The sequence below is a fragment of the Petaurus breviceps genome, unplaced genomic scaffold (assembly GCF_028583685.1).
Source record: "Petaurus breviceps papuanus isolate PSGF00001 unplaced genomic scaffold, PetGlider_PUasm1.0 90919, whole genome shotgun sequence".
NCBI lineage: Eukaryota > Metazoa > Chordata > Mammalia > Diprotodontia > Petauridae > Petaurus > Petaurus breviceps.
The window spans coordinates 23,537,409-23,564,402 of NW_027187378.1; the positions used below are offsets into that span (position 1 = coordinate 23,537,409).

The 26,994-nt window shown below is 38.7% G+C and overlaps 1 protein-coding gene across 4 annotated transcripts in view; it reads right to left on the reverse strand.

Moving 5' to 3' along the window:
- Positions 1-26,994, reverse strand: part of LOC138151969 (two pore channel protein 2-like) — a 68,504-nt gene that overhangs the window by 17,492 nt on the left and 24,018 nt on the right. For 2 of the 4 annotated variants that reach the window (XM_069075568.1, XM_069075570.1), the window contains exons 3-10: positions 24,904-25,018; positions 18,250-18,378; positions 14,960-15,076; positions 14,719-14,837; positions 14,411-14,512; positions 6,885-7,011; positions 4,838-5,039; positions 2,673-2,817 (exon numbers count right to left, since the gene is read on the reverse strand). In XM_069075568.1, coding sequence (XP_068931669.1) covers positions 2,673-2,817; positions 4,838-5,039; positions 6,885-7,011; positions 14,411-14,512; positions 14,719-14,837; positions 14,960-15,076; positions 18,250-18,378; positions 24,904-25,018 — 1,056 coding nt within the window. Of the gene's footprint in view, positions 1-2,672; positions 2,818-4,837; positions 5,040-6,884; positions 7,012-14,410; positions 14,513-14,718; positions 14,838-14,959; positions 15,077-18,249; positions 18,379-19,186; positions 19,294-24,903; positions 25,019-26,994 lie in introns of those variants that run through there. The other 2 variants (XM_069075571.1, XM_069075569.1) reach the window with 2 other exon arrangements.

Consider the following 26,994-nt stretch of genomic DNA (forward strand, 5'->3'; position numbering starts at 1 on the left):
GCTTTGAAACCTAGATATTGTTTAGTATGGATTAATGGTTGGACAGTTTGGAAATCTGTCTACTTGATCTGTTTTTGTCTTGATAATTCTGTCTGTGTATTCTGAAGTTCGGGGTGCTGACCTTTTTCCCCTGAACTAGGTGAACGATACATATCTGACTGATTAAAGTAAGCTTGTTAACCCATTTTGAGTTGCTTTCCTTTATCAAAGCAGATCCAAGAACCTGTGGTGGCAGACACCCTGGGGACGCTGGGGTGCTTGCTGCTACAGGGGGAATATTAATTTAAAGTCATACAGAGCAGAAATTTAAACTAGGGTGACAAAGAGTTGCCTGTTCCATGTACTTCGAAGTAAGAAAATTATTCTTTTTTAAATCATCAGTGAGTTTGAATTACAGGAGAGATTGGTCTTACTTCTCATGGTACTTACTTCTTCATCAGCTCATAATGTTTAGTCTCAGAGGTAGAGGAGAACTCAAAGCTATCTATTCAACCTACAAAAATCTCAACAACATTCTGGACAGATGGTCTCCAGCTCAAGCTTGAGGAACTTTGGGAATAGGGAACTCACAGCTTCCTGAAGCTAACTATTGCACACTTGGCCAGTTCTCTAAGTCTTAGAAAGTTTCCCCTTTACTTAGCCTAAACCTGCCTCTGTGACTTCTATCCATTGTTCCTACTTTTGCTCCCTAAGGCTAAGTAAGCATAACAAATCTAGTTTCGTTTTTGTTTTTTTTTTTTTTTACACGGCAACTTGTCAAATACTTGGAGATGCTATCCGTGCTTTCCCATATGTCTTTTCTTCTCTCAGTTAAACCTCCTCAGTTCTTGAAAACAAAATAAATGTCCAATAATTGGGGAATGGTTAATAAATGAGTTATTGTACCGAATGTGATGAAATAATACTGAATGGTAAGAAAGAATATGATGACTATATTGTAGCCTGGGAAAATGTATGAATTGATGTATGATGTATATCATCATGGGAGCAAAGCCAAGAAAACCACAAACACAATGATTACAAAATAATTGGAAGGGCGATAACCAAAGAACAATGAAAACTGAATGCCCTTAAATTATAAACAACCAACCTTGGTCCCAAAGAAGAGATATGAGAAAGCACTTCTTTGTGGTTTCTTCATTTTATTCTTTAATATAAGGGACAGTTTCCTGGGAAAGGTTGGAGGGATGGAAAGGGTAGGAATACCAGTGCAAGTTTGGGAAGGATATAGTGGGGAATGTAGATGACATATAAACAAAAGATAATAATAAAAATGTGTTAAAAAAAAATAAATATCTCTAATTCCTTCAACACACTTGGGAAAATGGAAAGCAAAGAGAGAACACCATCCAGGCTTGTTAATGCTGAATAGCTCTCACTGGCTAGAAGTTGTCAAAGTGACTGCCCTATAACAGATTCCCAGACTCTAAGTGCCTTCTTAAATCAAAACATCCAACCCATTGAATGGGTGTGGCTCCTCCCTTCAACTTAAATACCTCAAATCTTCCAGTTTCTGAGAACCCAAAATGTTCCATCTTGCACCATACCCTTTGATCAAATTTTAAACACAATGTTGTCAGTAGGAATACAAATCAATTTCACAATTTTATTGGATTAGAATGAGCTTCTATCCCATTATTACAACCATTTTATAAGCATAAACCCTACATCTGGAGAAATGCCAGCTAGTTTTCCTTTATTCAATTAATGTTTTAAAATGTACACACATATAGCTATTACAACAACATAATGATTTGTTTCTTTTTTTTTCTTTTTGCCTTTTGGAGGGCAATTGGGGTTAAGTAACTTGCCCAAGGTTACATGGCTAGTTTTTTTTTTTTTTGTGTGGGTATTTTGAGGCCAGAACCAAACTCCGGTCCTCCTGACTCTGGGGGCCGGCATTTTACTCCCTGCACCACCTAGCTGCCCCATAATGGTTTATTTCTGAATGTTCTTTCTGATTAAGTACATAAATTGTAGTAATAAAAGATAATAGACCAAATTTGGAATTCATATATATGCCCCTAGCATAAGTCTGCTATTTGTAGCTGGTGTATCTAGTCCCAAGCTCTTATTCCTCAGACAAAGCTAATTTACTGAGCAAAAACAATAGCTGCCATTTATAAGGGGTCTTAATAATTTACAAAGTGCTCTACACCCTGTCTGATCTTGAAGAAACTGAGTCAGAGATGTGAAGTCATTTGACCAAGATCACACAACTCATGAGTTTTGGAGTCATAAGAAACCTTGGTTTGAACTCACTTCTGTGTCTGGTAATTTTCCCACTACACTACATCAGAAATAACTTACTTGTAAAGTCTGGCACTTATAATACTAAGGACCTTCCATTCAATCCAATGGTGATAAGAGACAGAAAAGAGAGACAGAGGGGGAGGGAGGGAAGGAGAGAGGAGGAGGGGAGGAGAGGGGGAAGGGAGAAGGAGGAGGGGGAAGAAAAGGAGGAAGAAGAGGAGGAAAAGAAGAGGAGAAAAGGAGGAAGAGGAGGAAGGACGAGGTGAGTGCAGAGAAGGGGGAGAGGGATACTCCACAAAGTGAAAAAGGGCAAAGGAATAAGGGCTAGAAAGGTAAATTTTAATACTAATGTTAATCATAAAAAAACCACCTTTCATCATCACTACCAGTTCCCCCAAAAATGTGCAAACTTAACTTACCTGTGTTGAACTGCCTTTTGTATAAAAAGACTTCCTGATGACTTATACACGTGGGGCATCCAGATCTCCAGGGGATGTCTTTTAAACTTTATAGTAACCACTTGAATGTTCAACAGATCAGCTAATCTCAAAAAGCACTTTTTGTCTGCAATACAAAAATGACCCCAGATATTCATGGAAGCATCCACACCAAGGTCAACCGGTAAAGTCTAAATCTCAGAGAGGAAGGACAGGGAGAGGGGTTCATTATACTTCCCTAACTTAGTTAACATAGGTTTTTAGAGCTGGGATGGCAGGAACATTCCTAATGGGTAGAAGCTGATGATCTTTAGAGATCATCTCATTTGATCCCTTCATTTTAACATGTGAAAAAACCAAGTCCCAGAGAGGTGGCCTGGCCATGGTCATTCATACACCTAACTCATGACAAAATTAGGATTAGAAGCCAGAACTTGTTATTTACAACCCAGTGTTGTCTGTACTATATCATTCTCTCTACAGTTTTTCAGTCAGCTAACATTCATTAAGTAGCTACTACGTTCCAGGCACTGTGCTAAGGACTGAGCACCAGACTCACTAGTGGCAGAGAATGCCCTCACATTTGCCAAATGATTTGGAGTGTGATTTAGATTAACTATTACATATTTCAGCCTAATTAATTAGGCTAATTAATCCTAAAATGCTTTTGTCATGTCACCCTTCTGCTCAGAAACCTTCCCTGACTCTTCACTGGCTTAAATTCCTAGGTCTACCAGTGAAGGCCCCGAATGATCAGGCTCCAACCCACCTCTGCAACTTTGATATTCCCCTCCATAGTTCTTTACAATAGACCTGTCTATTTGTCCAGATATAACTTGTGCCTTCATGCTTTTACACATGCCATTCTCATACCTATACGCTTGTCCCCTCCCCACTATCCAATTCATGTCTGTAATTTATACATTCATAGAACCTCAAAGTTAGCAGGGAAAAGCTCAGGTCATCTAATCTGACCTTTACATGAAGCTCTTCATAAGTTACAAGAAATCAGCCAGACTCCCCTTCAAGGGCTTCAAGAACAGATAACTACCTACCTACCAAGGTAACTTCTTCCTATTTGGGGCAGCTCTAAGCTTAGGATATTTTTCCTTAAAATGAGACAAAAATTAAACACTATCACTTCTCCTCATTAGAATTGGTCCTGACCTCTGGGACCAACCAAAATGAATCCACTCCCTCTTACATAAGACAGCTCATAAAATATTTGAAAGCAGTTATCATGTCCCTCCTTGAGGCTTCTCCTCAACAATAGAGACACTCCCAATTCATCTCTTTCATTCTTCTTCCAGCCCTGGTGCTGATTTCTGGATTTCTAAACCATGCTTTCTCTACTGCTGTTCATCCTGCAACTTGCCTTGGAACTTGAGGCCTCCTTGCCCAATAACAACGTACCATCCCTGTGGCCTACTCACCTTGAAATAGTCCTCAACAGGGCCTACTCCCTTCTCCCATTGCTCAGTTCCTCCTGGAGTCTCCATTTTGTGGAAGGGCTGAGGCTGGCCTGCCTTCATTCTCCTCCCAACCTTATTTCTTACTTTCTGGACTTACCTTCCCCTCAATCCACCCTTCCCACTCCCAAGTAAGCTCCTTTTTGTATGTTGTCTTTCCCCTTAGAATATAAGCTTAGAATGAGGGTAGGAGCTGTCTTTCTGTCTTGCTTGTTTCCTCAGTGCTTAGTCCACTGCCTAGCACATAGTAAACATTTAATAAATGCTTGCTTCCTTCCTTCTTTTCTTCCCAGTTTCTGCAACTGGTGGGAGGCAGCGTGGTACAATGAATAACATGAAGACTGTGAAGTCAGAGGACCTGCATTCAAATCCCATTACTGATCCTTGGCTACCTGTGTTTCCCTTGGGGATGTCACAACTTCCCTAGGCCTCAGTTTACTCCTCTGTAAAATTAGGAGGTTGGACAAGATGGCCTCTGAGGGCCTTTCCTGCTCTCCAGATCTATGATCCTCATATGCATGGTTAGCTCTTGCCCTCACAATCCTTCTGTTCTCATGTCCCACGGGCAGCCTGTCAGAACAGACTTGAATGTCTGACATTACCCCTCACCTCTCCTCATCCCTTTTATAAAGGTTAGGTGTAAGGCCAGAGGCTGCTTTATTAATTTATGATACTCACCCACATATCCCTTCTGTTCCTCATCGGATATCCTCAAAAGGAGCTCCCGGTGGGACTTGCTGATGTCAGGTGCCACTATCTTGACTAACTGCTTCCACTGGGCTTCCTTCACAACAAACTCTGTGCCTTCCTTGGCCTTCAGAATGTTGAAAGCCTTTATCATTTTGTGACGTTTCATGTAAGCCAGTTTGCGAATCTCATTCTAAAAAACATGGAGGATTGTTTTTTAAGAGAGATAATTTTGTATTACTGTATTGCTCTGAATATGCTATCAGCTGTACCATTGTGCTTTTCCCATAAAATCTGGCTTGTAGAAAACCTGAACTGAGCCTCTAAAATTAGTATTCTATTGCCACATATTCTTATAGATTGGTTTTTCTTTCAGAAAGATTTCATTTTAGGGATACAGTCTATATTCAGTCCAAAATGGTAATTTTTTAAAGTTTCATACACTTTGAATTCCTCATTCTGCCTTAATCTGGATTCTCTGGGTAAGTTTCTTAAATGCAAAGATGATATAGTTTTTGTCTTTATAACACATGGTAGGCCTTTAATATATGCTTTATAAATTGAATTAAATTCTCAAAGGAAGTAAACTCTGCAGGCAGATACTACCAAGCTTAGAGATGCTTCAGATGTGAACCTATGATGGACTCTGTTTGTATTGATGAGAAGCAGCCCAAGTGTGAGAAGGTGATTACATCAGGGTTGTCCACTGGAGGATGCATATTTTTGAACAAGCCAATCCATGAAGTCAACTTCCTAGGGCATGGTGAGAATCTTCATTAACAGAAGGAGTATCCACACTGATAAATCACACGTCTTTCAAGTAAAATTCCAACATATATATCAAGCATCATAGTAGATAGGGAGTCAGCTTTGGGGTCAGGAAGATCTGTATTCAAGTGACCCCAGGGTAAATCATAATCTCTTGATGCCTCAGCCATCTAAGACTCTAAATTGCTTAGCACATTCTAATCTGACTTGGTATCTGAGAATTTCCTCACAGGAAGTTTCCTAGAACAATGAAATCATAAATCTACCTCCCATCTTCCTCTCCCCCCCCCTATCCCACTCCACTCCAACACACACAGAGTACACTTCTTTTCCATATTTCTAAAGATAATAAAAAATAAAAGTGGCTCCCATTTGCATAGTACTTTAAGATTTACAAAGCAAGTGCTTTACATGTATTCTCTCATTTGATCCATGCAACAGTCCTGTGAGCTAGTATTATCTCTATTTTACAGATGAAGAACATGAAATCCAAGAGAGATTAAGTGTTTTTGCTCAGGGTCATATAGCTAAGTGTCTGAAGAGGATTTGATGCCAGGTTTTCCTGATTCCAAATCTAGCACCCTGTGCACTATGCCACTTAGTGACCATTAATGATGGTGGAAACTGTCCTATTAAGCAGAAAGCATTATGAAAGATCGCTGCTTTCAGCATTCATGGGGAACTCCCAGTGTGGGAATTTTCTTTATTAAAACGGCTAGAAAGCCATCAATAACTTAGCAAATGAATTTTAGGAAGTTGCCTGAGATTTTTGAAAGCTTAAGTGACTTGTCTAGGGTCACCTAGCTAGTATCAGAAGCACAATTTGAACTTTAGTCTTCCTGACTCCAAACCCAGCATTCCACCTGCTATGTTATGCTATGCTATGCTATAAAAAGAAGCAGTATTTTAAATATCTTTAGATGCCACCAAACTAGATAGTGGAGGATGAACAGATATTTCATGGCACCATTTAATTTTAATGACATTTATTAGAGCTTCATTGAACAATTATGTCTCCACTGCATAGAAGTAACTCAAATATGAATGGGAGAACAATGACCTAAAAAAGGAAGCCTCCTTCCCACGAAAGCTCTTGGAGGATAAGCAACAGATGGGACCAGCAAGCAAAAATAAGGGGGAAAGTCCCTAGAATTTTGAAGCATGTTTTTCATGATAGTGAAAAAAAATCCTATAAATGCATTGAACATCATTTCTTTGTGCCAGCACACAACAGCCAACGTTTCCTGCCCTTTTGCTTTCTATACATTACCTTTATATGCTTTCTGTAGTTGTTGTACACTACAGCTAGAAAGACAGACATGAAAATGTAGGTATTGATGACAATGTAGGTTATGAAAAAGAGAGAATATCGCCAATCTAAGTTATAAGCAGGCATCCTGGAAAGGAACAAAACAGAACGAAATTTAGTTGTTTTTATAGCAACAAATTTTGGATTTTAATCTTAATCACCCTCTTTACCAGCTTTCTGTGCTTCTCTGAGGCAAATGACTCCTCATATTACATGTGGGGAGCTAGGATTTGAGGCAGTCCATTGTAATGGGAAGAAACCAAATTCCTAGTCTACCCACAGTAGGACCTTAGATATAAATCACTTCTCTTTTCTGGAGATCAGTTTTCTCATTTGAAAAATGAAGGGATTGCACAAGATTCTCCCCAAGACCCCTTCGGGCATCTGTTTCCTTGATTTCTACAGGGGTCACCGGGAAAACTCCCCTCCATACACCTCCTAGTCAATGCCTAGCTAGTACCTGTTACACAGTAGGTATTTAATAAATGGATTTGTTGATCTGTCCTCCTGAAGGCAGATTATTGTCAAAGATGCCAATGTTGCAGTGGAATAGACTGTATGGAGATGAGCTGAACTCCCCTGATCACTTCCAGGGATATGTACTAGGGTCACTCGAGGATTTTGTCGGCTCTCAGATGAAAGCAGGAGCATGTGATACCGAGGGAGGACTGAGACTAGATCTCACATCCCTGGGTGTTTCTTCTGCTTGTCTTTCCTTCCCTCAGCGTAGGTGATAAAACAACAATCCTGGGATAGAAGTAGCCTCAGAGACAACCTACCCACAGCAGGACCTCATGAGGTCAGAAGGTCAGCAGTTCCTAGGTCCCTCAGTCAAAACTGGCTAGTAGCAGGAGGAGTTTTCTGCATCTATGCCCTTTTCATAGAAGATGACCACCATCAAGAGGATGAGCCCAAGTCAGACCTGACTCACTCCAACTCAACATTCAGGCAGTTGTTTTGATAGTTCAGAGTTGTGGTGAAGACAAAATGTTGCTTAATTAACATCCAATAGGGGCAGCTAGGTGGTGCAGTGAATAGAGCACTGGCCTGGGAGTCAGGAGGACCTGGGTTCAAATCCAGGCTCAGACACTTGCCACACTAGCTATGTGACCTTAGGCAAGTCACTTAACCCTAATTGCCTTGCCTTCCTCCCTCCAAAAAAAAAAAAATAGCATCCAATAGAGTGTTTCAGATTTTCAGTGTTTTGAGGACTGACTTCCCAGGAGAGTGTAGAAGGACATGTAGGTTATGGTATCATGTTTTTAAATTCTTTTTAATTTACATTTATGAGTCTTCTGACCATTTCTTTTGTGTGGAAGAGGCAAATAGCGTCCTATGCCTGATATACACTGCACTTTGAGTACCTGATTAACTTCCTTTGGGAGGGACCCTGAGATATAAGCTAGACCTATGTCTTAAGTGATTTTCTTTGAGACTCCTGGGTGGGTGAAGAGCATAGAAAGCCAGGAAGAAACAGCATTGTACCCCTCTTTAGAGGGCAGGCTCCCCCAGTACTGACAGTGGTCTTAACATGAGCTCAGAGCCAGGGTCCCTTGGTGAAAGAGGTGGTCTTTTTTTTTTTAAAGCAATTGGGGTTAAATAACTTGCTCAAGGTTACACGGCCAGTTATTTCTGGGTGTGGTGCTGAGTATCTGAGCCCGGATTTGATCCAGGTCATCCCGACACTGGAGCCGATGCTCTTACTCGCTGAGCCACCTGGCCGCCCCTAAGCAATTGGGGTTAAGTAACTTGCTCAAGGTTACACGGCCAGGTGTTTCTGGGTGGGTGCTAAGTGTCTGAGTTCGGATTCGATCCCCAGGTCATCCCGACCCTGGAGCTGGTGCTCTTACTCGCTGTGCTACCTGGCCACCCCAAGAGGTGGTCTTTTGTTACATCATCTCCAATTTATTCCTTTAGGTTAATTGTTACCTTTCTAGGTAGCTGCTTTTAATATTAGAATGGTACTGGAATAAGTAGCATAGATTGCATGCCATTTTAGGGAGGGGGGAGAGGAGAGAGTCAAAGAAAATTTAAAACTCAAAAGCTTATGGAAGTGAATGTTGAAAACTAAAATTAAATAAATTAATTTTAAAAAAATAAGTAGCATATCAGAACTCCCATTGGCATATCAAACTGTTGCTTAGTGGGGAAAAAGACTTAGAAAAAAAATCTAGAATAGAAAATAGGCTTTAAATGATTCAGAATATCTGCACTTTTGACTCCCATGATACTTCTGATTTTTAAAGAATTCAGCTTGTTTCTACTTCCTTAATTTAAGAACTTGCTATGGTATTAAAAATTCAATTCAATAACATGTTTACTAAGAACCTAGCATGATCCAGGTATAGTGTTAGATATTATCCTGATTTAAGATAAATTAAACATGGTCTCTTATCCTCGAGGAGCTTACTTGAATCTAATAGGGACTATACAACTTACATATAGGGGTTTATATTATTTCATATCACAACAAAGATGTTTGCAAAGTATTCTTCAAATAGAAAAGAATGATAAGGTAGAAAAGGAGAAGCATTTTTTAAATCAGTGAAGGGTTCATCTAGTTCAATCCAATGCAGCAAGCATTTATTAAGTGTCTATCCTGGGTAAGGCACAGTTCTGGGCATCAAGGATTCAAAGAAAAAACAAGCTGAAGACCCAAAGTAAAAACGGTCCCTGCCCACAGAGAATTTGCATTCTTCTATAGAGACATATAAGCAGAACAGGTATCATGATACTTTAAGGAACAGGGAGAGGGCAATGATAACTAAAGGGAAGAGGAAGGTTTTACCATAAGAGGTAGTACTTTAGCTTAAACCTCCAAAGCAGCTCAGAATTCAAAGAGGCTAAGATAGGGAAGAAGTATGAATATTCTAGGAATACAAAATAGCCTAGCTAGGTCTAGGTAAAGGTATGTAGGTGGGAGATGAAATGTTGAGTTCATGGAAAAAGAAGTAGTTCAATTTGGCAAGAATATAGAATGCATGAAGGAGAGTAATTTGCAACAAGCCTGGAAAGGTAGGTTGGAGCCAGCTTGTCATGTTCTTTAAATGTCAAACAGAAATTTGTATTTTATCCCAGAGCCAATAAGGAGTAATTGAACCTTCTTGAGTGGAGGAGTGATATGATCCAATATGTACGTTAAGAAAATTACTTTGTCAGCTATTTAGAGACTAAATTAGAGAGAAGAGAGGCTGGAGACAGGAAGGACAATTAGGAGGCTACAGCAATAGTCCAAGTGAAAGGGAATGTGAATGAAGGTGGCACTGTGTGAGTGAACACAAGACATGTTGTGAGGGAATTCTATAAACACTTTGAGCACTGATGGGATATTGAAGGAGAGGGAAGAATTGAGGATGACTCAGAATTTCTGAACCTGAGTAACTGGAAGGATGGGGGGTGCTTTCAATAGGAAAAGGGATATTCAGAGCATAGGCAGGTTTAGCAGAAAACAATGAGTTCAAGATTGGGTATGCTGAGTCCTAGATGCCTATGAAACATTCAGCTGGAAATGTCTAACAGAGCTTTGGTAATATGCTACTGGAACTTAGGGAAGAGAAGAGGGCTTGATATGTAGAGATCTGGGAGTCATCTGCATAGACATGAATTCATGGGAACTGATGAGGTCACCAACAGAAAGCAAAGTGAGAAAAAAAAAAGAAAAGGTCCCAGGATAGAAACTTGGGGACACCCAGGGTTATGGAGGAGGATATGGGGGATGATCTATCAAAAGGTAATGAGAAAATATGATCAGACAAGTAGGAGGAGAGCCAAGAGAGTATTATCACAAAACCCCAAGGAAGAGAGAGTATCAGGGGGAGTCAATGTTTGACCTGGGCTTTAAAGAAATGGTCAGATTCTACCAGGTAGAAATGGAAATGGAGAAAGGGCAGGAAGATTCTGATTCAAACTTTAATTCAAGCAGGACTTTTGTACCTTCTCACCTCAAATTGAAGTAACACACAGAGTGTGTGCTATGTATGACTAACAACCTAATCTTGCATAACATATACAGCAGGGGAAGAAAAATTGGTAAAGTAATTCATTACTGAGGACATGATAGGAACAAGAATTCTTCTTTAAGACAAATGCATCATGTCGATAAGAGATTCCTGCCTTCTATTAAAGACATTAGGGCTCATATTTTTTAAATTTCCACAATAATGCCTCCATTGCCCAAACCTCACATTTTCTTTTTCTTTTTTTTTTTTTGGAGGGAGGAAAGCAGGGCAATTGGGATTAAGTGACTTGCCCAAGGTCACACAGCTAGTAAATGTCAAATGTCTGAGACCAGATTTGAATTCAATTCCTCCTGATTCCAGGGTCGGTGCTCTATTCACTGTGCCACCTAGCTCTCCCAACCTCACATTTTCTAACAGGAAAGCAGGTTCAGAAAACATTCTCCTGTGATTACTTCACCTGTAATCAAGCTACAAAATGAGGGCACTTCACAAATAGAGATACAAACAGAATGAGTTTGCCAAGTATTTCCCCCTACTTTGAACATTCCCCTGGCTCACAGAGCTCTTCTTTCAGGATTCCCAGAAATTCAGAACCAGAAGATCCCTTCAGAGATCATCTAGTCCAACCAACATTCTGACTTTACAAAGTTAAATAAACTTCTATATTTCCTTTCTGTAATCAATCTTCAAACATCGGCATTCATGCGAATGAGCCTCCAACATCCTCACTACCATTGCTTGATTTTTGAACACCAGTCCTTCAGCTCCACCCTAGCCACTCATCAGTAGTGTCCTACCTTGAACTTTGTCATTCAAAGCCATACTATGGGACCGCAACCTCCTTTCCCTCTACCTATTCTACTTCTTCAGTCCTGCTGAACATGGTCTTCATGCTGGTCACTTCTCTTAGTGACCTTCCTAGTCTAAATACTCTTCTGGCTTCACTATGACAAGGTTCTTGATAGCTTCTTAGCATTTCTTGGCTACTTGATCTCTCACTATATCTTCCTTATCCATTTATACTGTTGGGTAGAAACCAAACTCTGCTCCCAGACTGCCAAACAATTCTGGAATAAGTCATGAAAACAATGACTGAGTCAACTGTGAGTTTGTATTATTTACCATAAGTTGGATTTAATTAAAATCTGGAAATTAAGTTTTGTTCTCATCATCAAGGATATGCAAGACTAGAAAAAGGAAATGGACTGGGGGAAGGAAGGAAAGTAGAATGGGTGCTGGATGCTGCCTTATTATCCACAAAATATTCAGAAGTGGGTGCCAGGATATTTGATGGATCCTCTCTACAGGATCTATAGATAAATAATCACACAGAATGGGGCATGAAGGAGTTTTGATCTGTACTGGTAAAGGAAGAACTCATGATGATGAGAAAATGAATTTATCAAATTATCAAAGTATGAACTCCCTATAACATCTCCATGACTGATTCATATCTTCCCTACAAACTCTGCCTCTTAGAATCACTTTTCCTTCCCAACGCATCTCTAGTATCAACTTCTACATGAAGCCTTTCCTGATTCCCATCAGCTGCTAATGACTTTCCCCTCCAAAATGTCATCTTGTATTTGTAGCACCTCCTTCTTGACTACCTCCACATAAAGCAACTACTAACCTCAGGTTCAAGGGTACATGGGATTCTGCATTCCTAGAAAAGTAGATGAGCTATCCCCACCAGTATGCTTTCTTTTAACAGTTAACCAATTGGCTCAAAACAAAGGTATTTACTAAGATAGCCTGGTAAGAAAGAAGTTCTAAAACATCCCTCTCTTCCCTCCCTTCCCCATTAACCTAGGAAATACTCCCCTAAGTCCATAGGAAGAGTGGACAGGAACTGAGAGTACAATGTCAGTCATGCACTCAGATGGGGAACATATATAGCCAAAGTAACTCATGCCCCTGGTACTGCAAGACCCCAGTGAGTTATCCGCTCATATAGTCCTCCCCTCTGGGCACAGTATCTCTACCAAATAGGCTATTTCACAGGGTTTCCTGGACCTCCTCCCTGCAGCTGAATATCAACTTCCAAGGCTAATTCCCTATCAGATCCGCAGTCGGCTTTCTTCTCTGTTGCCAGAAGATATTCTCATTCCTTGAAGCTAATTCCTTGGATCTATCTAGAAATTGTTTCTCTGCTCCCTGTCTCAAATTGAGAGACTCAATCAATTTTAGTTGCCTCTTCCAATTCAATCAAACTTTTTCCAATATTATAAAACAATACAGGGTATAGGCACCTAATTATACTTAGTTTAACACCTCATTATCTGCCCCCTTGCTTTATAGGATTATATCCCTAATATACAAATTTTTATTTTGCATATATTTTTATGTGCACATCTTGTCTTCACTTATAAACCGTAAGCATCTTTAGGGCAAGGAATTTCTTTTTTTTTTTCTTATATGTCCAGAACATAGTAAAGTACCTGGCACATAGAAAATGCTCAATAAATGTTTATTGATTGATTGATAAAAGCTAATTCATTCTCTAAGCTTTAGCTCAAATACCACCTTCTCCACAAAACCTATCATAATCTCACCAACCAGAAGGAATTTCTCCTTCTTTGATATTCCCACAGCATTTTATTGCATTATTTATTATTATTACTGGTAATCTCCCTCTCACTAGTTTTTTTTGGCAGGGGGAGGGAGGGAAGGCAAGGCAATTGGGGTTAAGTCACTTGCCCAAGGTCACACAGCTAATAAGTGTGTCAAGTGTCTGAGGCTGGATTTGAACTCAGGTGCTCCTGACTCCAGGGCCAGTACTCTATTCACTGAGCCAAGTACCTGCCCCTTAGCTCTCACTAGTTCTATTTGTATCCATGTCTTACCTTTCCTATTAGGATATAAATTCCTTGAGAGCAGAAACTACATCTTAGTCATCAGTATATTCACAGTTGGGCTGGAGGACCCTGAACATAGTAGGCACTTAATAAATGCTGAATAGATGAGTCTCCTTTCTTTTCAGTACAAATCTACAGAATTCATCATGGCTTATCTCCTCTAGGTGGGACTTAGAGAATCAATCCTTCCTTCCTCAGCACTCATGATCACAGCATGCTGGTCTTGTAGAAAGGGTTGGAAGGAAAACTTTCTTTGAAAAAAAAAAGAATCAATATCTATATGGCAATGAGGCTCTGAAAGAGAGAATTCAAGTTCCAATAGTAAGTTTAGATATAGTATATCTATAAATAAATTTTAAAAATTTTTTTCAAAAAAAATTTTCCAATCTAATTCACATGTTAGCTGGTACTACCTATTACCAAAAAAAAAAACCCCACAAAAACAAACCACCAAATAAATATCATAGCATCCTCCCTAATTCATGGGTCTTCTCAATCACCCATTTAGAAAGAATACGAAAAACATCCATTTCTCTCATGATATGCCTTGTATCAGAAGATTGCCCCCCATTCAAAACTACCTCTACTTTGCTAACATATAGCTGTGCTCAGGTAACTAAATCCAAGCATTGACATTAATACAATGGAAGATAAATGGTAAAATACATACATAACATCAGGGCTGTTAGCAGTGGTCACCAACACATAGAGATCAAACATTATATCTAGGATGTTTGTAAAATACGATGATCCTTCCACTGTTTTAAGATTCCTAAAGAGAGAGGAAATATACACATGTACAAGTATAAGAAAGACGAACAACGGACCCACAAATGTACTTTTGACTTTGCAGTGGTTATGTGGTTGTAATTGCGCAGTGACAAAGTCGCCTTCTGATTTAAGAAACCATGTTGGATAAGGGATAAATAACTCAAATGTAGGAGGGCCCAGAAGAGAAGATTCTAGCGGCGTCCTTACCTATCACCAAACAATTTCAAGGCCATAAGGGAAAACATCAACACATTGAACATGAGCAAGAGAAATACATAGAGGACCTCTGGCAAAGTATTCCGGATACTTCTGAAGGCTCTTCGAATCTGCCGAGACAAATATTTAATTTTACTCTGGATGCAACCAAAGCTACCAAGACGACTTCTCTTAGAGAGAAATTAGCTATTTGAGAAAAAAAAGCCATAACATATCAAGCCAACCCTCTTACCTGACGACTTTCAGGAAAGTTGATTAAGAAAAGAGGCCTCAGGAATCTTGACCATCGAACACTGTGGATGTTAAAGACTCTGAGGGATCCATAAATAATCAGATCTAATAAGGTCAGCTATAAAAGAAATAAAACAAGATGTTAAGAGAGGACTGATGGAGGGGAAAAGGCCAACAAATGGCTTTAGGGAGGAAACACTAAAATACAATGAAATTTCATTAATTCAGACTTTCTAATTCAGATTTGTCATTTTTGGTTGGGCTTAGAGACAATGGGATTAGCTAACCAAGTAAATGATGCAATTAATAGAGATTGTCCTAGTGCGTGTAATTGGTACTCAAATCTTTGTTGAAAATCAAAAAGCATCAGGGCATGGGGACACATGCCTGTAATCCCTGCTACTAGGGGAAGCTGGTAGATTACCTGAGTTGGGGAATTCTGAGCTTTGGTAGGGCTAACGTTAATCAGGTGTCCTCACAAGGTTCAGCACTACTATGTTGTGTACCTGGGAATGGAGGACCACCAGGCTGCCTAAGGAGAAGTAAACCAACCCAGGTTGGGGTTACTAGGTGATTCAGTGCATAGAACACCAGACTTGGAAACAGCAAGGCTCATCTTCCAAAGTACAAATCTGGCCTCAGACACTTACTAGCTGTGTGACCCTGGCCAAATCACTTCACCCTGTTTTGCCTCAGTCCCTTATCTGTAAAATATACTGGAGTAATAAAATAGTAAAAATTAAAATAATAAAAAGCTGTAAAATAGTAAATCACTCCAGTATCTTTACCAAGAAAACCCCAAATTGAATCACAGTTAAAAACCACTGAACAACAAAGCATTGGGACTGAGGATGTGAGTTGTGTTAGTACTTTTAGCCCAGGTGACATAGGAGACCCAATCCCAGGAAAGGAAAAGGAAAAAAGAAAAGGAGGGGAAGAGGAATAGAAGGAGGGAGAGAAATGGGGGTGGGGACAAGAGAAACAAAAAAATCCTTTATTGTCTACTATAGCCAAGGTACTAGGAATACAAAATAATATACTAGATGCTAGAAATAAAAAGATAAAAATAAAACTCCTTGACCTCAAGGTGCTTAATTCAACATGTACATATAAAGAAAATACAAAAGAAATTTGTGCATGAGTTATTGTACATACATAAACATATACGAGATACGTACAAAATAAATGCATAAATACAAAGCAAAGGGGAAGAGAAAACAAGTATAAAAGCCTCAGTCTTTACTCTCAAGGGAATTAAAATCCCCTTGATGAGATGAGACACATGCCTAGCACTGAATATTTTATTTTGGATGGATCAAAGTTTCATGTCTGTTACAGGCCTATTCCCTTTAAAGAATGAAAGTGACAGAGAAATCTTTGCTCCAACTCCTAACTCTGTTTTAAAACAGTATTTTTGGGGTGTTCTTGAAAAAACATCCTTTCCACTTCATTTCATTTTAGGATTGGAAGAATCCAGGGAATAAATCATGACTTTACCAAGAGGAAGCAGAGAGCAATCTGTCTCTCAGCTGAGTAGCTATAAAGACAGATTGAAGCATATGTTTCAGACAGCCAATTCGTTGACTTTTTGCTTGACTGTACTTATTTGTTATGAGGGAGGGTTCAACTGGTGCAGGGGGGCAGTCATTGGGGACTAAGAGTGATGTGTTGGTTTTTTTTTAAGACATTAGATAGTAAAACTTTTTTTTTAAGTAAAACAAGGGGGCAGCTAGGTGGCACATTGAATAGAGCACCAGCCCTGGAGTCAGGAGGACCTGAGCTCAAATTTGGACTCAGATATTTGACACACTTACTAGATGTATGACCTTGGGTAAATCACTTAACCCCAATTGCTTTGCCTTCCCCCCTCCAAAAAAAAAAAGAAAACATAAAATAACAAAAGAGTTTTAAAAAACTGCCAAATGAGATTACTTTAAAAGAATACAGGAGGTACAATGATACAAAGAAAAGGGAACAAATTTATTTCCCCTAAATATAGTGCATATAAGCATAAGCACAGAATATGAGAGAATTCATATACTAGGAAGATTTTTTTAAAGAATCATTTTCTACAAAGGTTCTACAAGGTCATCAATATGAAATGATGCATATAATATCAGAATTTTCAATATATTGAATGGCTTTGCTGACTTTTTCCTCTTCTTCCTTAAAAACAAAACTTTTTAACAAAGGATGGGACTCTGGGAAAAGGGAAGGGGGGATTTAGAGGGAAATGTAGGTGATATAAAAGCAAAAGATAGCAATTAAAAACTATTTCCCCCGCCAAGGTCAATTTTACCATCTGTAGAGGCAACCACACTGGCATACCCAGCATGACTGCTGGCACAGGTTCTTAGATCTGCTTTACTAGGAAAGATAGCTATTCAAGGGTCCAACAATCTTTTTTAATTACATTCACTAGTTCAGGGGGAAAGTCAGCACCCCGAACTTCAAAGAAAACAAAAACAGAAAATATAAGCAGAGAAATAAAGACCAACAGACAGGGCTCTGACTGCCTGAATCAACTATGCACTTTACATATATCCCTGGATGGAGAGAGCCTTTACATTTGAGCAGCCAGGAGCTCTGAACATAAGGCCACTTAGAATCTTGACCAGGGAATCACAAGATCCTTCTCATAAGAGAGCCCCCAAAGCAAAATATCAACACTTCTCAGAGCCAGAAAGTATCATAACCCTCTTGACTCTGCCTAATTAGAAATTAGCAAAAGGTGTGAAAGTCTTCCAACAAGCAAGCCTTCCCTAAGCAAGCTTTTCTTAATGGGCTCCACTTGAGGCCTATTTAATGGGCTGGGAAGATCTTAAATCCCATTAACATCACCACCATCTTTGATGATGTGATACTTTAAGAAATATTTCCACAAACTACTATATCTTCACTTTCTCTTCCCCACTCCAATTTTCCTCCACCTATAACATTTATCATTGGACACAGGGGCCATAAAAGCAAGTATTAAGTTTGGCTTCTGTACACGACACGGTGAAAATTCAGATTTTTTTCTTAAAAGAGCAACACAGATAGTGACCAAGTTTCACAGACTTTGACCTGACTTGTGATTCTCCCTCTCCCCAAAATTTAAAGCAAACCACAGCTTCCTGGCCACAAGGAGCAACTTCAGCATGGCATAAACTAAAAAGCAAATGAGGAGTAATAAGGAAGGATCGGTTTTGCATCCTTGTGCATGAAGAAAATTTATAAAGAATAGACCAAGCAGCCAAGTCTGTTATTTCCCTTTGCCAAATCTTTTAAGACACAACACATAAGACTCACCAGTATGGTTAGCATGATACAGATGTTTTTGGTATCCTTCCAAAAAACTGTGCGTGGAGTGACTTTTGCAAACTGCACAAGCCGCCCAAAGAATGCACAAAGGCAAAGAACTTCAACGAGTGAGGTCGCCTACACATTGAAAAAACAGAACCAGATTTATCATAATTTGACTTAATATTTCTGGACCAAGCTTTAATTTTATCTTACCTTCTGTTGCCAACGTTCCTCTTCTCACTCAGAAGATGAAAAAATGAAACATCACCACTGAAAATTGTTATATAGGGGCAGCTAGGTGTCGCAATAGATTAAAGCACTAACCCTGAGGTCAGGAGGACCTGAGTTCAAATTGGACCTTGGACATTTACTAGTGATGTGATCCTGGGCAAGTCATTTAACACCGATTGCCTCCCCCCACAAAAAAAATTGTTATTAAGTGAGGAGAGAAGGGATACTGGGGAAAACTATGGTGATATAAAAATAAAATACATTAATAAAAACATTAAAAAAAAAAGAAAATTGCTGTAGTCCTCAGTGGTTTAACAATGACCTGTCCTATAAAAGAAGGCATGTGCATGTCACTCTAACTTATAGTTCTTCATTTAGGATAATTTACTCTTCCCGTTAATAGGCTTTAATTTGACAAATAGCTAGACCATAGAATCATAGATTTAGAGTTGGAAAAGACTTTACAAATTGGATAGACAGTCCAATCCCACTTTCCCCATTTCAAAGACAAGGAAACTGAGTGTCAGAAAGGCTAAGTGTTTTATCTAAATTTATGCAGAGAGGATGTAGCACAACCAGGATTTGAACCCAAATCCTTTGATTTTAAATTCAGGGCTTATAGAATCATAGATTTACAGCTGGAAGGAAACTTAGTCCAACCCTTCATTTTATAGATAAGGAAAAAGAGGCTGAAAATGGTTAAATGACTTACCCAGGGTAGTCAAGTGCCCTTTCCTTTGCAGCTAGGTGGCATGGTGGATGAAGTCATGAAGACCTGAGTTCAAATCCTCCCTCCGACACTTACTGGCTGTGTGACCCTAGGGAAGTCACCTAATATTTCTCAGACTCAGTTTTTTCATCTTTAAAATAGGGCTAATAATAGCATCTAACTCACAGAGTTATTGTTAAGGATCAAATGAGAGAGTCAATATATGTAAAGCTCTATGCAAACCTTAAAACACTAAAAAAAATGTTAGCTACTGTCATTTACCATGTAACTGCTGGGATACAGCTCACCAGTAGGGTAAGATAATTATAAAAAGTCTGACTCTTTGACATAAATTATTAGGCTACAAATAGACATACTATATCTTGAATATCCAAGAGCTGTTTACCCACTAGTAGGGGAAACTCTCAAATGATAATATTTCATTAATTCCCTTGATATTCTTGACCTTTTGTTTTGTCTACTTTGAGTACCTGTTCAGTGGGGACGTGATAGAGCCTTTCATGATGATACTTTTCTTCTTAATCCTTCACACAGAAATTGTGGTCAGAATCATTGATTGGAACCTTCTTTGTGGGCTTTCTAAGTTTCATGGACTTCCTTAGGCTAAATTCAGTCCCCCCACCCAGAGTCTATATTTCTGGGAGGGATCAGGGTATTATCCACAAGCAAAGAGGAATTTTGTTATTATTTCTTCTAGCTCCATAAAATAAATTTTGGTAGTTATTATTAAAGTAATTATTAACATAAATTAATTGGCATGGCACTAAATAAGTAAATTAATTTAGATAGAATTGTCATTTTTACTCTATTGGTTTGGCCTGCCCATGAGCAACTGATATTTTTCCAATTGTTTAGATTTGACTTTATTTGTGTTTTGTAATTGTGTTCATATAGTTCCTGGGTTTATCTTGCCAGGTAGATTCCTAAGTATCAAATGGCAATGTTGAGACATCAAAGGCTCTATGATCCAGTCATGCTTGGCTTGCTAAGTATGAGAATGAAAGGGAAGTTGCTGGCGACAGTCAACCTCTGCTTCCATGAAGCCAACTCAAATGGCTGAGTAGATTTCAATAATACAGCGACAGTGCTATGAATAAAGGGGATGTATTTTGGTGGCACTTTTCTTTATTAAAAACTTTACTGAGATAGAAATAACACTGGAAATATAAAGAGACATTCCAGACAGTCAGCATGAAGGGCACAAAATGGATTATGGCATTATACCTGACTCAATAACTAAATGTGACAGAAAACATAAAATAAATACCAGATACTCTTGGGAAAGAGAAAGGGGGATGGAAGGAGTTTGAGTAAGGTTAGAAAAGGTGGGGAGATGAGAAGAACCCAACTTGTTCTCAGTCAGTCAATAAATATTTACTAAGCCTACTATGGGCCAGGCACTGTGGCAAATGCTGGGGATACAAATAAAAAGGAAAACATAATTCCTACCCTTGAGGAGCTTACAATCTAATGGTGGAGACAAAATGCAAACAACTACATAGAAAGAAGCTACATACAGGATAAATGGGATATCATCCAGAGAGGGCAGGCACTAGAATTAAAATGTAGAGAGATGTTCTCAGGTAAAGAGAGGGCTAAAGGGTGAGATTCTGGAGGGAAGACTTTGTCAGGGCAGGCTGTAGGCCTTAGCAGAAATCAATGATGCAGTTCCAAGATATAGGCAACTGCCCTCCCCCCCCCCAACTCTTCTCCTAATCTTCTCTCTCTTCTAACCCTAACAGAATCTAATTCAAATTCCCCTTCAAAGCCATAAGTAGGAGGCCTGGTCTGATTTCAGGGGCCTCCTACTCACCAATTCCTGAAATTCCTTTATCAGGAACAAATCTTTCCATCCTACCATGAGAAACAAAGACTTTGAATAATTCAACCAAGTGGCATTGCTGTCCACTAACCTGGTACTCTTCAACAAGAATAATAGGATATTGAGAGAACTCTACTCACAGCAACAGTCATGCATTTGACCCTAGTAAACCAGCTTTGCTTCCAACTACCAAGTATTCTGAGCAAGGGGCCTAAAGAACCTGTTCTTTATATTATCTGCAGTTAAGATGGTGGACCTACTTGAGAAAGCCCAACTCTAGGCCAGAGAAACTTAAAATCGTGTAGTGCCTACCTCTACAATCCACCTTAGTATGAAAGAAGTATACAGAATTAAAGGCGAAATGGAGATCACCTATTGGGAGTGGACTAGAGTATTGGATAGAGTACAAGACTGTGAGTCTGGCCACAAGAATCCCTATTTCCTAGAACAGAATTACCACTAACTGTATTGTATTAATGACTTTTAAAAGAGAAATAATAGATCATTTTATATGTTATGCACTCAGGCTCATTCTGAATAAAACAAAATTCTGCACGTTGAAAAAAAGTTTCAGAATTATTAAGACATGACAAACTCATTCATACCAAAGGCAGTTTATACAGCTGTTTTTCCAGGATGTTGATGTTCTGAAGTAGCTCTTTCTGCCCATTTTTCCTCCTCAAAACAGGAAAGGGTTTACTAAATCATCTTGGGAAGCAAACAAAGAGCTATGTCAGGCTATCAGAGCCCTACAAAGACAGCTGAGTGACTGAGTGATCACATCCTTTCCTGCTGTTTTGATAGGCAAAAGGGAATAAGAAGAATGGGATGTCATTGGGACCTGAACAGGGGTGCAGAGGTAGGGAACGTGGAAGTAGGAGAAGTTATTGATAAAAGGGAGGAAGAAAATAAAAAAGTCAGGAGGCAAATTTAAGAAACCATACATGTTTGCCTGGGGTCCTTCCCCTATTTACCTTTAAAAGAGTATAAACAAATAGAAGTCAGGCAGAAAGGTATCTTTTTTTACATGTAGCTGTGAAGATATACTGTTCTGTCTTGTATAACTCAGAGAAAGTGCTATTTTTTCATTTTAAAACACAATGACTATTCTATAAAGCAGTGGTTCTCAAAGTATAGTCTGGGAACCCTTTCAGTGTATTTGCAAAATTAGAATTATTTTCATAATAATATCAAGACATGGGGGCAATTAGGGGGCACAGTGAATAGAGCACCCACCCTGGAGTCAAGAGGACCTGAGTTCAAATTCGGATTCAGACACTTGACACGCTAGCTGTGTGACCTTGAACAAGTCACTTAACCCCTTGCCTTCCCCCCTCAAAAAACAAAAGCAAACAAAATAATAACATCAAGACAGTATTTGTCTTTTAAAGTATTCTTACCCTTTCTAATTACTTATTTGCATGAGGTCAGATTTTCTTCACATTCTTCAAACAAAAAAACACATCATAACAGGTTGAGTGTAGAGGCAGATATGAGAATCTAACTGTTCTATTAAGCTAGATTTGCAAAAATATGTAAAACAATGCTACTCTTTTCATTACATTTTTTTTGTTTAGGAACTATAATGACTTTTCATTAAAATGTTATATATAGTAATGTAGTGGGTTTGTTATTGTTGTTTTAAAATTAATATATAAACATTTTTTAATTTAGCAGTTTTAACTTCTAATATAGTAAATATCAATAGATATAGTCCACAGGAACAAAAGGTCTTTGGGGTCCTCAATAATTTTTAAGAATGTACAGAAATCCTTAAAAACAAAGAGTTTGAGGACCATCACTGTAAAGAAATCTAATCTCCATAGGATGTCCCCCAGGTTACAATTTTAAGAATGTCATTTTACATTTGTAAGGTTGAAGACAGAGTCACTGGCAGGATCAGTCAATAAACATTCATTAGTCACCTACACTATGCTAAAAGCTGAAGACACAAAAAGAGACCAAAGACAGTCCTTGCCTTCAAGGAGCTCACAGTTTAATGAGGGAAACAAAAAGCAAACAAAAATATACAAACAAGCTATAGTCAGAATAAATAGGAAATAATTCATTGGGAGAAGGCACTAGATATGAGAGATTGGCAAAGTATTCCTGTAAAAGGTGAGATTTTAGCAGGGAATTAAAGGAATCCAGGGAAGTCAGTGGGCAGAGATGAGGAGGAAGAGCATTGCAGTCACTGGGGAACAGCCAGAAAAAATGCCCAGTCAGGGACAGAATGACTTCTTCATGGAATAGCAAGGAGGCCAGTGTCACTGGAATGAAAGTATAAGAAGACTGGAAAGGTAGGAGGGGGCTAGGTTTTGAAGGACTTTGAATGCCAGAGGAGTTTGTATTTAATTCTGAAGATGATAGGGAGACACTGGAGTTTACTGAGTGACATGATCAGATTTGCATTTTAGAAAAATCACTTTAGTAGCTGAAGGAAGAATGAATGGATTGGAGTGGGGAGAGACTTGAGCCAGGCACATCCACCAGCAGGTTACTGCAATAATCAAGGTATGAGGTGATGAGGACCTGCACCAGAGTGGTGGCCATGTTGAAGGAGAGAAGGGGGAGTATTTAGATGTTGCAAAGGTGAAATCTAAAAAGTTTCCAACAGATTGGATATGGGAGGGTGAGCATTAGTAAGGAATCCAGAATGACTCCCAGGTTGTAAGCCTAAGGGACTCAGAGGATAGCATTCCCCTCTACAGTGATAGGGAAGGCATGAGTTGGAGGAGAGTTAAAGGGAAAGATAATTAGTTCAGTTTTGGACATGTTAAGTTTGAGATGTCTCCTGGACACTCAGTTTGAGATTTCCAAAAGGCAGTTAGTGATACAAGATTGGAGGTCTGCAGAGAGGTGGGGGCAGGAAAGGTAGATCTAAGAATCATCAGCTTAGAGATGGTAATTAAATCCAAACAACCTGATGAAATCACCAACTGAAGTATATAGAGGGAGAAGGGAAGGGAGTCCAGGACAGAATCCTGTGAGACACTTCTGGTTAGAAGGCACGATCTGGAAGAGGAACCAGCACAAGAGACTGAGAAGGAACTATCAGATAGATAGGAGGAGAACCAAGAGAAAGTGGTATTCTGAAAACCTAGAGAGAAGAGAGTATCAGACAGGAAAGGGTGATCAACACTGCCAAGGCAGCAGAGAGGTCGAGGACCTACGGATCATGCCTGAAAAACCATATCTACCATTTACTAGGTAGTGGCAAGGCAGAGAGGAATGCTGACCACTTCATGATCCCTTCAGAATATCTTTTTACCATGTTTTGTGCAGAGCTAAACGCAGCATATCATACTAGTGGACAGTGAATATTTGTATATTATGAGATGAATGTGGTGGTTGGAATAGAGGATCTAAAGACATTCATTATTATAACATCATAAAAGGCTTGTTAGTTTGCATCAAGTGAAATGTTCTTTAGAACATCATTTCTCCTCCAACTTCCAACAGCTCCAAAAGAATTTCAAAACCTGATGCATCTGATCTCATTTATTTGGGTGCTCTCACTTATGATGCGAATTAGTAAGCCATTCATGCCTGCCTATCCTGGTGGGTTCTCATCCACTTGTCCATGTCCTCCTGTAAATCTGTTAAAGGGAGTTCTACCCAATGTACTGGTGACATTCCAATAGATCTTATATTCTCTTTTAAAGGGGAAGAGGAAGAAAACTAAGGAAATGGAATATGTATAAAAGAATGGAATTTATTCTTGAAGAACAGTTTCACAATACAAGATTTCTTTCCCACAAACAGAAAGACAAAAAATAAAATCAATAATTCAGATTTGTTCAAATTTGAGAAAAACAATAGAAATTTTACTATTCTGGCAATTCATGTTACTTGGTTTTTCATCTCTGGGACTTACCAGGAAAGGGAGTGGATATACAGCAGGTTCCTCAAATAGAGCAAGAGAAAGATCTAGAAAAATAAAGAAGTAGGTGGCAATTTGCATAGCCCAGTGGTTGTAAAGATAATAAAATCTGGAAGGAAAAGAAAATAAAGGATATTATAAATAAATAGCAAAACAAGTTTTTACCAAAACATTTATTTCTTTCCTTGGTAGACCTAGCTTGGATTTTTGACAAAATAAAACCCTTATAACTATGACTCTCTTTGCCCTTTCTTTTCTGCAGAATTGAAGGGTGAAAAAAACACCAAGAGACTTTCTTTTACACAAGAGTTAAGAAGTAAAATTAAGTTTGCCTTTTTTATAGCCAAAATGAATGAATATTGCCCCTCAATGAATCAATCACCCCATATCTGCTCACAAGTAAATTCTAAAAATATATCATATGGTATTTTTTTTACTCTTGAGATTAGTTTGCTTTTCACATAAAACTATTACATTTGTATTAACAATAAAATTATATTTATATAATAATTAAGGATTGTCCAGCATGATCTCATTTGATAATCACAACAACCATTTTACAGATAAGGAAACTGAAATCAAGGAAAGTCTTTCAGGCTCCAAGTCCAAGGCTTTCTGCACTATGCTACTTAACTAGTTTTGCTTGTGTTCATTCTGGAGGCACTCCAAAACCCAGTGTACTTTGTTAATCGCTGTCCATAAAAGCTGAGCAAAGAGAAGATAAATTGGGTTATTTTTCATTATAATACATTGTTGAATTATAACATGAATTCTTAGAGGGAATTGCTAGACTGTTGTTTTTCATCTTTGTGTGAAAAAAAATCTTTCATTTTTGTCATTATTTCCCCCAGTGACTTGCACATAGTAATAAGGATTTGTTGTATATATTTAATAAAGATTTTGGGGGGTTTATTTATCACATTAACTAGAGAGTCAAGAAGGATAAGGACTGATAAAATGTGGATGTCAGTGAACTTTAAAGAAAAGTCTAAGTCAACAATCTTCACCTTTTTAGTTCCTATCCATCCTTTAAAGCCCAATTCCAACACTGTTTGCCCCATGAGGAAGGCCTGAGCTCCCCAAGGGAATAATCTTTCCATTCAGAATTCCCCTAACACTTTATTCTGCACCTCTCTAATGCAAGCCTTAACCTTTCAATGTTGCATCTTACAGTCATGTAATGTTCATGTCTCCTTCCCCTACTAGAACATGGAAAATGTTTTATCTAAACTCTATTTCCCTCACACTAGCACAGTACCCTAAGCATAGTGCTTGATTCAATTTTGGTTAAATTAAAGCTGAAAAGAATATAATTTTAAGTAATCAACAGAGACTAAAGCAAAAATAAAAAAATATCTACAATTAATCAATTTATTAAGTATCTATTATGTTCTAAGGACTGGGCTAGGTGTTGGGAATACCAAAGTAAAGCAGTGTCTTCCCTCTAGAAGCTTACATTCTATTAGAAAGTGATGTGTCCGCAGTTAAGTAAACAAAAGATATAAGATCCCCCTGAGAACATCTACAGTGATTGGGGATTGCAGGGGGAATAAACACTGACAACTAGAGGAATCAGGACAGGCCTACTGAAGGAAGTGCTTCTTGAACTAAGCGAAGGGTTCCGAGAGGTACAGGTGATGAGGAAGAGCATCCGACATTTGGAGGATGGAGTTGGAATGTAGTATACAAGAAATGACAAACAGAGAGTGTATGAGAGAGATTAATGTGCAATCATCCTGGAAAGAAAGGCTGGGAAATAAACTGGAAACGAAAGAGGTGCCCATCCATCAAGAAATAACTGAACAAATTATGGTTTGTAAATGTAATGAAATATTGTTTCACTATAAGCAATGATAAAATGGATGATTTCAAAGAAACTGGGTAAACCTATGTGTAGTGATCAGAACCAGAAGAATTTATATAATGACAACATTATAAAGAAAAGCAACATTGAAAGACTTGAGAACTCTGATCAGTGCAATGATAAATCACAATTCCCCACCTCCTGACCAAGGAGTGAAAGAATTCAATATGTAGAATGAGTCATAAATTTTTTAACATGGCCAATGACATGACTCTGCTTGA